Raw genomic sequence first — 14354 nt, forward strand, 5'->3', positions numbered from 1 at the left:
GAATTACTGTTCTCTCCACCTCATCATGTCATGTGGAGGAAGCTTGGAGGTAGCTATTGTTTTTCTCTCAGTGTCCACTTTGCCTGGTCCTTGTTCTGTAATAAGAATATGGTAGGAGTGAACTAGTGTGTTATTCATCTCAGTCTGTTCTATAAAGAGTGCCTGGAGAGAGCTACTTTCTGTCTCAGAATGCATTGATTTCTAACCTTGATCTGTCATAAGTACAAGTTATATTCCAATGTGCTCTCCATCTTAATGTATCTTACAAAGAAGACTTAGAGGAAGCTTGTTTCTGTCTCTCAGAATACCTGTTTTCAGCCCCTTTCTCTATCCAAAGTAGGAGGATAGGGGGTGACCTAGTGTGCTTTCAACTTCAGTCTTCCTAGAAGAGGTTTGATGGGAGCTGGTGTTTTTCTCTCAGAATCACAATTGATCTCTCCTGTAAAACACTGTGTCCAGGACACCTTAAACTTTATCAGTCCTGTGGAGTTTTAATAGGAGTTAACTAGTATGCTTTCCACTTCAGTCTGTCTTTCTGAAGAATTTTGGAGGGAGAGAGTTTCTCTCCCTTCAAAGTCCAGGTTTTCCAGAGCTTGATATACCCTACAGATAAGGAAAGGAATGAACTAATGTGCACTCCAACTTCTTCTGTCCTACCAAAGAGGCTTTAAGGAACTTGCATCTATCTCCCAGAATGCATGTTCTTAGCCTTTCCTATTAAACAGGTTATGAGTGAACTACTGTGTTCTATAACTCAATATGTCCCAAGAAGAAGGCTTGGGGGGGGGAGTTCCTGTCTGTTACTCAGAATCCATTTCATCTTATGTTTTATGTCTTACGGAGTGGGATTAGAGTGAACTTGCGTGTTCTCCACCACAGTATTCCTATAGAGCATGATTAGAGGGAGCTATTGAGTTTATCTCAGTATCCATATAGTTCTAATCTTAAACTGTCCTCTGAGGGAAGTTGGTAATTAACTAGAATGATCTCCACCTGCCCAGACTACAGGTGAGGCTTGGAGGGAGCTGGTCTCTGTCTTCTAAAATCGACATCACGCTAACCTTTATTTGTCCTATGTATGCATAATTACACATAGTATAACTAGGAGTGGAGTGAGAAGCCTACTTCAGTCCTCCCTCCCAAAAAGTCTTGAAGGAACCCCGTGTTTGTTTCTCAAAATCCACCTTCATCTGTACTGCAGATAACTACAAGAGCATCCTAGCATGTTCTACACCTCCACTTTATCCTATGAAAAAGAGCTAGAACAGTAGTTTTCAACCTTTCTAATCCTGCAACTCTTTATATATATATATATATAGTCATGATCCTCAAACATAGAATTTCTTTCATTGTTACTTATTAATTGTATTTTTTTGCTATGGTTATGAATTATAATATAAATATCTTAGTTTCCAATTGTCTTAATTGACCCTTGTGAAAGGGTCACTTGACCCTCAAAAGGGGTGGAAACCCACATACAGAGAACCACTATACTAGAAGGCACTAGCTTCTGTTTCTGATTCCAAGCTCTTATAACCATGATCTACTCTACAGTGTAGTTTCAAAGTGTTCTAGGTGGATAGGAGTTAACTCATGAACTCTCAATCTCAGACTGTCCTTCAAAGGAGAATTGCAGGGGGTTTGCTTTTGTCTTTTGAAATTGATGTTATTCTAATGTAATTGGGTATACGGAAGTAGTTACAACTGAACTACTGTGTGCTCCACCCCAGTAAGCCCTACAAAGTATGCTACGAAGGTAGATTTTTCTCACTATTTATGTTGCCCAAGCCTTTGCCTGTGCTAAAAAGAAGGTTAGAAATGAATTATTGGTCTCTCTAGTTCATTTTGTCCTATGTAGGTGGTTTGGAAGGAGGTACAGTCTGACTCTCAGAATCCACATCTTTCCAACCTTAATCTGTCCAATAGAGGAGGTTGGATGTGTCCTATGAAGGAGACTTGGGAAAAGATAGCATCTGTCTCATAGAACCCTTGTTGTGCTAACCTTAATCTGTCCTATGTTTAAGGTCAAGAAAAAACATGTGTTCCTGCACCTCAGTCTGTCCTGTATAGGAAGGTTTAGGTAGCTCATGTCTGTGTATCAGAACCCATGTCATCCTATCCTTCATCTTTAAAGGAGGACAGAATGAGCTAGTGTGTTCCCCACCTCACTTTACCATACAGAGGAAGCATGTAAGATGCTGATTCTTTTTGCTGTGTTATAATATTTTACTGCTACCTGCTGCATTGAAAAATTTTTTGCCTTTTATTTCTTTATCTAGCAAACAGAACAAGCCTGATCAAGACCTATAGACTTTATCATTTTCTATATCAAACTACTATGTAAACATATAAGAAATTATAAGGAATAGATAAATAAATTATTTTTTAAACCCGTTTCTTCAGTTGTTCTTACATATATATGTATATGAGCGTAAACATACACACCCAAGAACAATGAAGCACATACACTTCTAAATACAAAAACACAATGCTATTAGTCCTTATCATGTTAGTTGCATGTATATGTTTTCAGGGCTGACCATTTGGTATCAGATAATCAATTGTTGTGCCCTTCCCTAGGGAACATTGCTATTCCTACTCTTAGCACACCTTACTTGCATATAGTTCTTTGTTTATGGTTGAAACCTCAAAGAGTTTCTCCCCCTTCAAGTTAGCATTTCTACTGGTATTCTCCTTGTCCAGGTCATGTTTAGGTCATGAATTTGAAAGAGAAGGGGGAGGGTTTAGGTTAGGAAATGGAAAGTGGAACTGACATAGTCCTATTCATCTCAAACAATTAAAATTTATTTTTAAGAAAATAGTTTATGCTGTTACCATTAAAAATATCTTTCCTAGCATGGAATGCCTTACATTATGTACCTTTAAAAATTTGCTATTCAGGTTTTTTTAATATGCTTGAAACTAAATTTTTTCTTCAAACATGAGATCTCTTTAAGGACACAGTGACATTTTCTTATCTTCATTGTCATTCAGCCTAAAAATATATCTCTCAGTATTAAATATTAAATATTCTTTTTGGAGAGTTTAGTCCTTTGGAAAAGCAGAATTTACCAATGAGATCCCCCAACTTATCCACTAAATAACATTAACAGGATCAGACTGAATAGATTGCTCAATAAGAGTGCTTGCTTCTTTCCCAGAGGACATGAAGTCATTCCCAGCACCCATGTTGCATGACTCACAACTGCTTGAAACTGCATCTTTCAGTGATCTAGTGCCCTCGTCTGGCCTCTGAAGGTGCCTACACATACATGAAATACACTCAAGCAGATACATACTTATATAAATAAGTAAAATGAACAAGAAAATAATCTTTAAAAAATATATTGACAGAAGAACCATCTTACCCTACAGGGAAATGCTATGAAGAATTCCCTGAAGTGTACTTAGGTCCTTATTTAGCCATAAGCCTAAGCCTTTCTGAAGTACATTATTGGTAACCTTTTGTATATTCAGATCTTTTTGTATATTATCGCATATAATCTCTAATCTGACTGCAGATTCAATCAATTCCAATGATCTACAAACAATGTGCATTATAGAAATTTCAAATCCATTCAGAAATATGATAAAAATGCCTTCACCAGGATATTAACAGGTTCTGATCAGAACTTATAGAGAGGGTCCTTAGGGTTAACAATTATTAACTCCTAGAAAGGAGTTAGAAAGATTTTTTCCCTATACTTTTAGCTTCTCCTCCAGCCACCAAACTTTTAAAAATTTCCAACTGGACTCATAATGTTCGTTTGTTTGTTTCATGACAATGTTTTTCTGTAGCTTTGGAGCCTGTCCTGAAACTAGCTCTTAGGCTGGCCATCAGGCTGGCCTTGAATTCACAGAGCTGTGCTTGTCTCTGCCTCCAAGTGTTGGGATTAAAGGTGTGCACCATTACCACCTGGCTAGATTCATTACTCCTAAGTAAACCATACAAAGGAAATTCTTCTTAGGAAATCCTCCCAAAGCCCCTTAGGAAAGTTGACATATAAGTCTTTAAATAGTTACCTTCTAAATGTTTTGAGGATTTCAATTCTGGGGATGACTCTTAGGTAGCTAGACAAATATTAACAGGGTTAAAAGATATTGAGGATGGAACTCTTCCTTATAATCAGCAGCTTATGAAATAAGAAACCTCAATTTCAGGTCTTTGGTAAATGAATTGGATCTGAATCTGAATCTCTCTTTTACCCTTGGTGGAGACATGATTTTTCTATACCATTGAGAAAATTAAAATCACACTATCTTGTTTTGACTTTCTGGTATACAATAAAGATAAATCACTTTCTTCTTTAGGAACCATCAATTCAAATCAGTTTCTCAATCACTTTGGCAGGAAAATGTACTTCAGGAAAGCTGTTGTTTGAGTAACTTTGAGAAATAGTATGACACTTACTTAAAAAATATAGGTTGGTACAATTGTCCTTTTGTCCAATGTCAATTCTCACCCCTCCAATGCTTGCACTATAAAATTGCCTCTCTGACTACCGTTGACTCTCATCCCATGATAGTTTTTTCCTCTTTGAGAACTACCCATTTTTATCATCAGGTGTATCTTATTTTATTTCATAATAAATTCTGACTCTCTTCTCACCTGAATCCTTTCAACAAAGATCACATGTAACAAGGAGCAGAACTAGACCAAAGGGAGATCTCAGTAACATAATGGATAACTTTTTCTTAAACCACATCCTGGGATAGGAAAAAGGAGTTAGCATGAAAATTTAAATTCATTTTTAAGGTTATTATAATTTAATGTTTATATTTTGTATATATTTCTTATCAATTATCATTTTTGTGTAAAAGTATAACCTGGCTTCCTTTCAAATTCACTGTAGTAGACATTGTGTTTGAACATAAACCTTTTCATTCCCAAGGTCTCTGTGCTTTGCTGTCTCTGTTCTATATAGCTTACTCACTCAATTATTGAAATCAGGGCACTGAATGACATTCCTAAGAGTGCCAATGACAATCACCTTGGAACAGAAAGTCCAACCATGTTTTTTTTTTCTCTAGATAAACAATATTAACATCTGTCAAAGACAAAGAGGCAGGTGATTCATGAAAAAGCATCAAGCAACTGTAAGGAACCTCTTGAGAACTAAACATGCAATGTATAAAAAGATAGTTATTGATGGCTCATTCAAAATACATAAATGCAGATACACTGTGGCAGAGAGCAAGTAGGTCAGGGATAGGACAAGCTGGATATTTCCTGTATTACTTAGAAACATGTTCAAAAATTATAAAAAGAAAATGAACAAATATGGTGTGTGAACATGCTTCCAGGCTTGAAGTCTCCCACTTGAAATGAAAATAGGAAAGAGCCACCAAGGAGCACATAAGCCAATCCTCAATATTTTTGTTTATCTGCTAATATGTACATGAAGAGCAAGATCAATATTTCTTCAGGCCCTTAATGTGAAGCATGTGGCTGCATTAATGAGCATGAACTGATGATGCAAAATCAATAGCTCAATCTATCCTTAACTGACTGTACTGAAGCTGTGGAAAGTTTTCTTTTGTTGTACCTATGAAAATCAGCCTGTATACCTTGTTAAATGTGTGGATCAGAACCAATCAGACTACTTTTTACAGTCAGTTTTGCTGAATCTCTCACCTGGAAACCTGGTCTGGATGGGACTAATTAAGCCCAGCTGCAGCATGACACCTGACAAAGATGCTTACTTTGAGTTTGCCCTTGAGTTGAGCCTTACCACAAGGAAAATTTATATTCTGGCCTTCTTTGGAAACAAGAGTGGTATAGAAAAATGGGAGACTTGGTGAAAAAGAAAAGGGAACAAAAATAGATAAATACACATGACAAAAGATAACCTGTGTGGGTATTCTGGGAAGTTGAAGTCCAGTGGAATTCATTAAAAAAATAAACAATTAATTTGGGAGTCATTTAAAAGAACAGTTAATGACAAGACCAAGGTAGATATTTCTTGGAGGAAATATTACATGATATAATCATATGTAGAATGATGCTGTATAACTTGTACATATAAAAGTATTGTATTTTAAAATAATATATTTTATATATAATTATGGATGTATATATGCACCTTTCCCACATGATTATAACTTTATTTGAAAAATTATAAATTAATTTATTAAACTTTATTATCTAAGAAAATAAAACAATTGTTTTGTCATTGTGAAAACTAGAACACTGTCTGGACTATAGTAAAGCTGCTTAGTTTACTATGTTATACTGTTATTTATATGAATGGCCACAGAATTGTTCCGTAATTCAAAGAAATTGCTTTGCTGCTCTATATAAAAAAAAAAACTCTCTTTTGATGTTCTGAACACTGAGTTATTGAACTCACTAGATGCCCACCCCCTTTTTTGCTATGGTTACTAAAATGCTTAATGTTTCTTTTAATCCTCATCAGAAAGAAAACGTCCATGATATCATGATGTTTGCTATGGAAGCTTATGTTTCATATGACAAATGTTTACCTGTACATTATTTATCTGAGAATGGTGATCTCACTAAAACCACTTGCATAAAATTTGAAACCACTTTGAGTTCTGTAGTCTAGGCTCAAACTTATTTCTGCTTCTATTGAAACCTATCAGCCCCCTTATTAGCAAAGTCATGAAAGAATCTGGTTGTTTTGGAGTCTAAGTATAAAATGTGTTCATTTTTGTTCCTCCTTCAACCACAGCCATATGTAACTAAAAAATTAGAAAACTCCTAGCCATGGTGTTTAAAGCATGTAATCCCATTATTCTGAGAACTGAGACAGGAATACCTACCTAGAGATGCCCTATCTCACATAAGCAGGTAAATATATGATGATATGCTTAGTCTGTTTCAATAAATACTTAGATCGATATTGTGAACACCATTTTTCCTAGTAGACAGGTCATATTGCAATAAAATACATCATTAGTGTCTAAATCAATACTTAAAAAACAATTTAAATTTCAAATTTACCTGTGACTGTGGATGAGAGCATTCAAAGCTAGGCCATCAGACCAGCTGGTGGTGAAGTTGATGACGTTAACCTGTGGATAATTGCGCGTTGATTGTCGGACCCAGCTCAGAAGAATCTTTTCAGTGTTGGTTTGCTGCAATCCAGCCATGATAGTTTTCATCACATTTTTGACCTGTTTGTTAAAGAAATTTTCAATAAAAAGCACATACCCCCAAACAAGTACTCCTCACATTTTTAAAATAGTAATGCCTCTGGTTCTTTTTTTTTTTTTTTTTTTTTTTTTTTTTTTTTTTTTTTTTTTGGTTTTTCGAGACAGGGTTTTGCCTCTGGTTCTTGAGGAAGGTTGTTTCCTAATTTTTTGAGACATCGCCACACTGACATCCAAAGGGGCTGTACCAGTTTGCACTCCCACCAGCAATGCAGGACTTTTCCCTTTACCCCAAACCTCTCCAGCATAAGTTGTCGTGAGTGTTTGTGATATTGGCCCATTCTAACAGGTCTAATATGGAATTTCAGAGTTGTTTTGATTCAAATTTTGCTGATGACTAAGGATGTTGATCATTTCCATAAGTGTCTTCTAGCCACTTTAGATTCCTCTGTTGAGAGTTCTCTGTTGAGGTCTGTACTCCATTTTTTATTGGATTATTACCACTTTTGATAATAATAATTACCCAAAGGATGCTCAACTATACTACAAGGACATGTGCTCAACTACGTTAATAGCAGAATTGTTTGTTTGTCTTAGCTATAACCTAGCAACAACCTAAATACCCCTCAACTGAAGAATGGATAAGGAAATGTGGTACATTTATACAATGGAGTACTACACGGGAGAAAAAAATAATGGCATCTTGAAATTTGCAGACAAATGGATGGATCTAGGAAACATCATATTGAGTGAGGTAACCCAGACCCAGAAAGACAATTATCATATGTACTCACTCATAAGTGGTTTTTAAACATAAAGCAAAGAAAACCAGCCTACAAATCACAGTTCCAGAGAACCTAGACAACAATGAGAACCCTAAGAGAGATGTACATGGATCTAATATACATGGGAAATAGAAACAAACAAGACCACCTGAGTAAATTTGGAGGATGGGGACTATGGGAGAGGGAGCAAGGAACTCAGGACCGCGAGGGGTGCACCCACACAGTGAGACCATGGGGATGTTCTATTGGGAACCACTAAGGCCAGCTGGCCTGGGTCTGAAAAAGCATGGGATAAAACTGGACTTGCTGAACATAGCGGACAATGAGGACTACTGAGAACTCAAGAACAATGGCAATGGGATTTTGATCCTACTGCATGTACTGGCTTTGGGGGAGCCTACACAGTTTGGATGCTCACCTTACTAGACCTGGATAGAGGTGGGTGGTCCTTGAACTTCCCACAGGTCAGGGAACCATGATTGCTCTTCGAGCTGATGAGGGAGGGAAACTTGATCATGGGAGGGGGAGGGAAATGGAAGGCGGTGGTGGGGAGGAGGCAGAAATCTTTAATAAATAAATAAATTAAATAATAAAAAAATAAATAAATAGAGATGTCAAGAAAAAAAAAGAAAAAGTAATTTTGTACTCTCACCTTCCAAAACTACAAGCTAAATAAACCTCTCTCTCTCTCTCTCTCTCTCTCTCTCTCTCTCTCTCTCTCTCTCAATAAGTACCCAGACTCAGGTGTTTTGTTTTCATAACAGAAAAGGACTATACCAGGGAAATGAAAGGCATGTTTGTCAAGGTGAGTCTTACCTGTTGATGGACTGTTTTACTGGACAAATATGGAAATCTGTATGCTTATTATACTTATTCTCCAATTGACAGTACTATTAAATTGAAACACAAACATATGTGTGTATGTCTGTTTGTGTGTGTGTGTGTGTGTGTGTGTGAGAGAGAGAGAGAGAGAGAGAGAGAGAGAGAGAGAGAGAGAGAGAGAGAGAGATTATAAGCAATACACTTCATTGAATCAGCATTAACTCTAATTGAAATTGGTTAGGAATCAATTCGGTGTGATTGTTGTCTGAGAAATATGTTCAATATCATCTTTAGAGTCTAGCATACTAAAATACTGTTATGAGACTTGCTCTTTTTATAACTTTCAATAGACTTAAAAAGACAGGGTATAAAATATTAGACTTATTTTTAGTCAATAGTAAGATAAATCACTAGTGTTTACAAATAGAAAAGCAGTTTTAGTAAGAAAATGTTTGCTTATAATAACAAAAATCCCTTCAGAATGATGTAATTATATATATTGCATATGTTTTACACACATATGCAATAATTGAATAAAAAGAGGGTAACAATTTTGGAGTTGAGGAAACACAGTAGGGGCTGGATGGAGCAAAATGAAACTAAAAGTTAAGTCATTCTATAATTTAAGGACAATATTTTTCTTTATAATGCATATTATTTTTTCCTTTCTATTAGATTACTATATGAAATTCAGCAAGTTACCTATCCATTTAATCACCAGATTATTTATCTCCAGAAAGAAGATTGTTTTCACAACATTCCAAAATACAGTGAACTAAAAATACCCTAGATCCATTTTGTAACTTAAAAGATAATGCCTATTATACTAACTAACTGCACCAACTAGCTTTATATCTGGGAAGAGAGAACCTCAATTCAGAAATTGCCTTCCTACGATCAGGTTACTGGCAAGCCCTTAAGACATTTTTCTTTTTAAAAAAAATAGTGATTTATTTGGGTGGGCTCATGCTGTTGTAGGTGGGACTATCCCTGGTCTTGTGGTCCTGGGTTCTGTAAGAAAGCAGACTGTTCAAATAGTACAAGCCACTGAGTTGCATGCTTCTATGCCCCTGTCATCAGCTCCTGCCTCTAGTTCCTTTCCATGTTTGAGTTTCTGTCCTGACTTCCTCCAATAATAAACAGTGATGTGAAAGTGTAAGCCAAATAAACTGTTTCTGCCCCATAAAGCTTTAGCCATGGTGTTTCACAACAGCAATAATAACTCACAGACACTGACTGGACTGAAAATGTTTACCTGTTGAAATTTTTAAAAATCGACAAGTTAACAATATGTAAAAGAGGAATATGCGTGCCTAACAGCTATAGATGCATGCTTTATTTTCCTTTTATCAATTGCTTTCAGCACAATTGTTTCCTAGTCTTGAATAGTTACAAATATTATTTAGAAATTTATTGAATTTCAAACTTTCATTCCCCTAAGTAGTCTGATAAAAATGCACATTCTAAACATTTTTATAAATTTTAAGAATGAAGTGATACTTCATTTCAGGTTTTTTAATCTACAGAATCATTTAAGTGACTATTCTTTTTCTTTTAAAAGCTAAAAATGGATCCATTATTAGATACTTGCAAGAGTAGGTAAGTAAATATGATTAATGCTTACCTACATAGTTTTCCTTTGTGTAAACCTAAGGTATGTGTGCACAAAAATGTGATGTGACAATATATATGCAATCATTATGCATCAATGTGAAATATAAATATATTTTGGGTTGGATTTTTTATCTATGAAGAGATTAACATATATTTGCCTTTGCAGTAAATACATATTTTAACAACTCATATTAGTTGTCTTTTTATGAACTGTTGAATGTAAATTATGGGGTATAATATAAAATCTGATTTTAAAACACTTATAAAGTTAGAGATGATATTTGAAACATGGTGATAGTTTGAATGTATGAAATCTGTGTAGATGTGTGGCACAATCTGCTGATAACTCTCTCTATCTCTTAGAGCTGGATTCTCCACAATTTTGTCACTCATCTCTGACCTACTACCTATTTACCTAGTTACTCTATAGATAAGTAGGTCAAATAATCATATACAATATATAATCTTTCACAGCATATTCTAATATTATGACATTCATGACCCCCAGGTACAACCATTTGTAGATGTATGCTTTGTGTACTTTGTTGAAGCAGAGTTGAAATAAGTCATTAATGGCATATTGGTGATGATGGATTTTCTCTGATCAGGCAAGCCTCCAATGATGAATGGAATTCATTTGCAAAATGCTTGACCAGACTGTCCTCTATGTGTATAATGTTTAAGGACAAAACAATATTCAATCCAAAATGCTTTTAGCATCATTGTGTGTCTAATTCAGCTTATCAGGCTCAGCCTCATTGGCATCGCTTCTACTAGAGCAAAATATTACTGAGAGAAAAAGAAAGAGTAATATGTATGTATAATTATTGTTTCTCCCTTTCCTACATAAAAATTGTTGCCAGGAAATCATTAAGATGGCTAGAAAGATGAACTTGGAATCAGAAAATAATCTTTTCTTCAAGACTCACAGTGCTTATGAAAGTATCAACTGAAACAAATATGTAAATATTTGTTAATTGGAATGCAATCATGACTAAGAAAGGAAGGGTAGATGCGTAGATGATGGCTTGGGCACAATTTTAGCCTGTGAAAGATTCTGAATTCCATCTTTAACAGTGAAAAAAGGCAATGGCAAAAGTGACAGTGTTACCTAGCTAGGTAAACAACGTATAATGTACAGAAAGCTGTACCAGCAAAGATTCCCCTTCGAGGAACAGTTTGTTACTCAGCTGTTATCACACAGACTCCTGCTGTTAGTCTCCTGGGCAGCTACCTGAATTTCAGAGCCCTGTCACCAACGGTCACAGCTTTTCTGCTGTCACACATCTCCATTGCTGATAAAATGGAACAGAATAAACTATCAGCCATCTGAACTTCAGTTAGGTCACTGTTGGCCAGATTCACCAGGGTGTTAAATAAAGCCACTTAGATTCTCTGTCACCATGAGGCTATAGCTCTTTTTCTTTCAACTCCTGCCACCACTGTTCTCAGTCTCCAGAGCATGAATTAATAAACATGTGTCCAGCACAGGTTTGCCCACTTAAACTACTTCCCTAAATGTATCCCTCTTGAGAATCAGGCAATGAAGAGATGTGTCATCCTGATGAGGAACAGGGCAAGAACTAATTTGCACAGTTTGGCAGGACTTTGCAGAAAGGACTTTCAGCAGCAGAAAACTTGGCACTCTCTGGTAATTGGATGTTGAAGTAATATTAAAAATAAATATACCAATGTGAATAACACTTAGAATTAAGAATTATCCTTAGCTTAGCCATCAGAGGTATGTACCTGATTTAATATCACATGAGCACATATTATATATCCTTTAATTTATTATAAAGTCAAGTTCTTATTATGTAACTCTACCTGGCCTTGATCTCATAACTCTCCATTGTCAGCCTTCTGACAACAGGGATTATAGGAGAGCACCACCATGGTCAGATGACATCAGAATTTTTTTCAAAGCCACTTATTTCAGAATGTATATATTCAGTTTCTTTTCAGGATAAGAGTTGTATATGAAGTGGAGACTAGAAAGGTGATGATGGAGAAGTAAGTTTGACATTCACAAGTTTCACAAGTCCAACATTCTTTATAGCAGTATTAAAAACATAATACATGGCGTTGGAAGAAAATATTTACATATATGCATTTGCTTTAATGCTATTCACAATTGAATAAATCTATAAAATATATTATATTGACCAGAGTCTGCTTTTATTTTTTCTGAGATATTGAAACTTCACTATTTAGTATAAAAACACATATATGATCTTGGTGAGAGAATCTTTTGGGATTCAAGGATGAATGAAGAGTATTGAGCAAGGGAAATTTTAAGGATTGTTAAGTGGTTTTAAGAAAATGTGTCAGCATGCTAGGAGAGGTGATGTAAGTAGGAAGAGAATGCAAGAGTCTGTATACTTGCATTCACAAAGCTAAGGTACTTTAAGTACACAATTGGAAAGTAGATGCACTGTATAATTATGTCTTAAATAAGGAAAACAGTAAATAAGGGAATTTCTTTTAGTATTTCTGGGTGTAAAAATCCTTCTCCCCATAACAACACCTCCCCTCCGTGGTGCAGGGGAATTGTCTGTATCCTGTCAATCATGTTTTAAATAAATGCTGATTGGCCAGGTAGGAAGTATAGGTGGGACAACCAGACAGGAAGTAAAGGTGGAACAATGAGAACAGGAGAATGCTGGGAAGGAGGAAGCCCATTCCTCCACAGTCCTGCCCAGACCACAGAAGAAGCAAGATGTGACCTATCCCACCGAAAAAGGTACTGAGCCATGTGGCTATCATAGATAAGAATAATGGGTTAATATAAGTTATAAGAGCTACTCTGAGGCCTGAGCTAGTGGGCCAATAAGTTTATATCTAATGTAGACTCTCTGTGTGAATTTCTTTGGGGCTAACCAACTGTGGGAACTGGGCAGGACAGAAACCCCCACAAGCAGTCCCTCATGTTATGCCTCCCAAAGAATAAACATCAGAAAGCACAATGTTGACATTCTATCTTGGAGTGAGTGGAAAAGGAGTTGCAAGGGCACTAGAGGAGACGAGATTTGATGGAATCCTGTGGAAAACCAACTCAATGATGAACACAAGTTCACAAGCCTTTTGGAGATCTCTGAATCCCTGTGTTGTCCTCCTTGCTTTGTCACAGCTGGTGGCCATAATGCCCAGCATCATCTACAGACTGGGTGCCCTCAGAAGCTCTTACTAGGGTCATCAGAGAAATGTGTTCAAAACTATTACAGTCATTCTACTGGCACTTCTGGTGTCTTTTGTGGTCCTGTGTGCCTTATTTCATTTTTTAAATGTTTCAGCTTAATTCTACAAACAATTGATTGCATGGAAATGTTTCCTCCTTGAAGATATTTTGAAAGATACTGAGCAGCATAATGAAATCATTGGTGGGAGGCAGGGTATGTTGACACATAGCTGATTTTATTGAAACCATTTCTATATGAAAATGGCTAGAAACTAGCCAGCTTTGGATCATGTTAAAAGTTATATTTGTTTTCTGTTCTTTTAATACTGCTGTAAAATGTAGTTGAGCCCAGCCAAAATAAAAATATATCAGGACAATGGAATTATCAGTATGGCTGTTGAACTGAGGAAGTACATGGCTGGTCCCTCCACTTTACATCAGACTAAGTAATATTTACAATTCTAAATAAAATTCAACTCAAGTAAATGGAATAATCATGGCCAAATATTATACCCAATGAAAGAAGCTTCACAGAAAAGAACACATATCAGACAAGACCTCCTGAGAAAATTATGAGGGGGGAGAGAAGGGAGGGTGGGGGACATGGAGGGGAGGGAGGAGGCAAACATGAGGGAATGGGATGTTCAAGAGAAGGGAAGAACAGAGAAGCAGATAAAGGAAAGTGATATCCTGATTGAGGGAGCCATTAAAGAGCTATTAAGAAACAGCACTAAGGAAAATCCCAGGAATTCTCAAGGATGACTCCAATTAAGACTCTAAGCAACAGTGGAGAAGATACCTAAATTGGCCTTCCCCTGTAATCAGACTGATGACTACCTTAA

General features: G+C 36.2%; 1 protein-coding gene across 1 annotated transcript in view; it reads right to left on the reverse strand.

The window, feature by feature from the left end:
• Positions 1-14354, reverse strand: part of Dmd (dystrophin) — a 1759261-nt gene that overhangs the window by 1743140 nt on the left and 1767 nt on the right. Inside the window, exon 2 of the mRNA XM_041642825.1 lies at positions 6965-7137. Within this exon, the coding sequence (XP_041498759.1) occupies positions 6965-7125 (161 nt within the window). The 5' untranslated portion in view covers positions 7126-7137. The remainder of the gene's footprint in view (positions 1-6964; positions 7138-14354) is intronic.

Source organism: Microtus oregoni, unplaced genomic scaffold, assembly GCF_018167655.1.
Source record: "Microtus oregoni isolate MIOR12 unplaced genomic scaffold, Mior012 000079F_ref0000094, whole genome shotgun sequence".
NCBI classification, from domain to species: Eukaryota; Metazoa; Chordata; class Mammalia; order Rodentia; family Cricetidae; genus Microtus; species Microtus oregoni.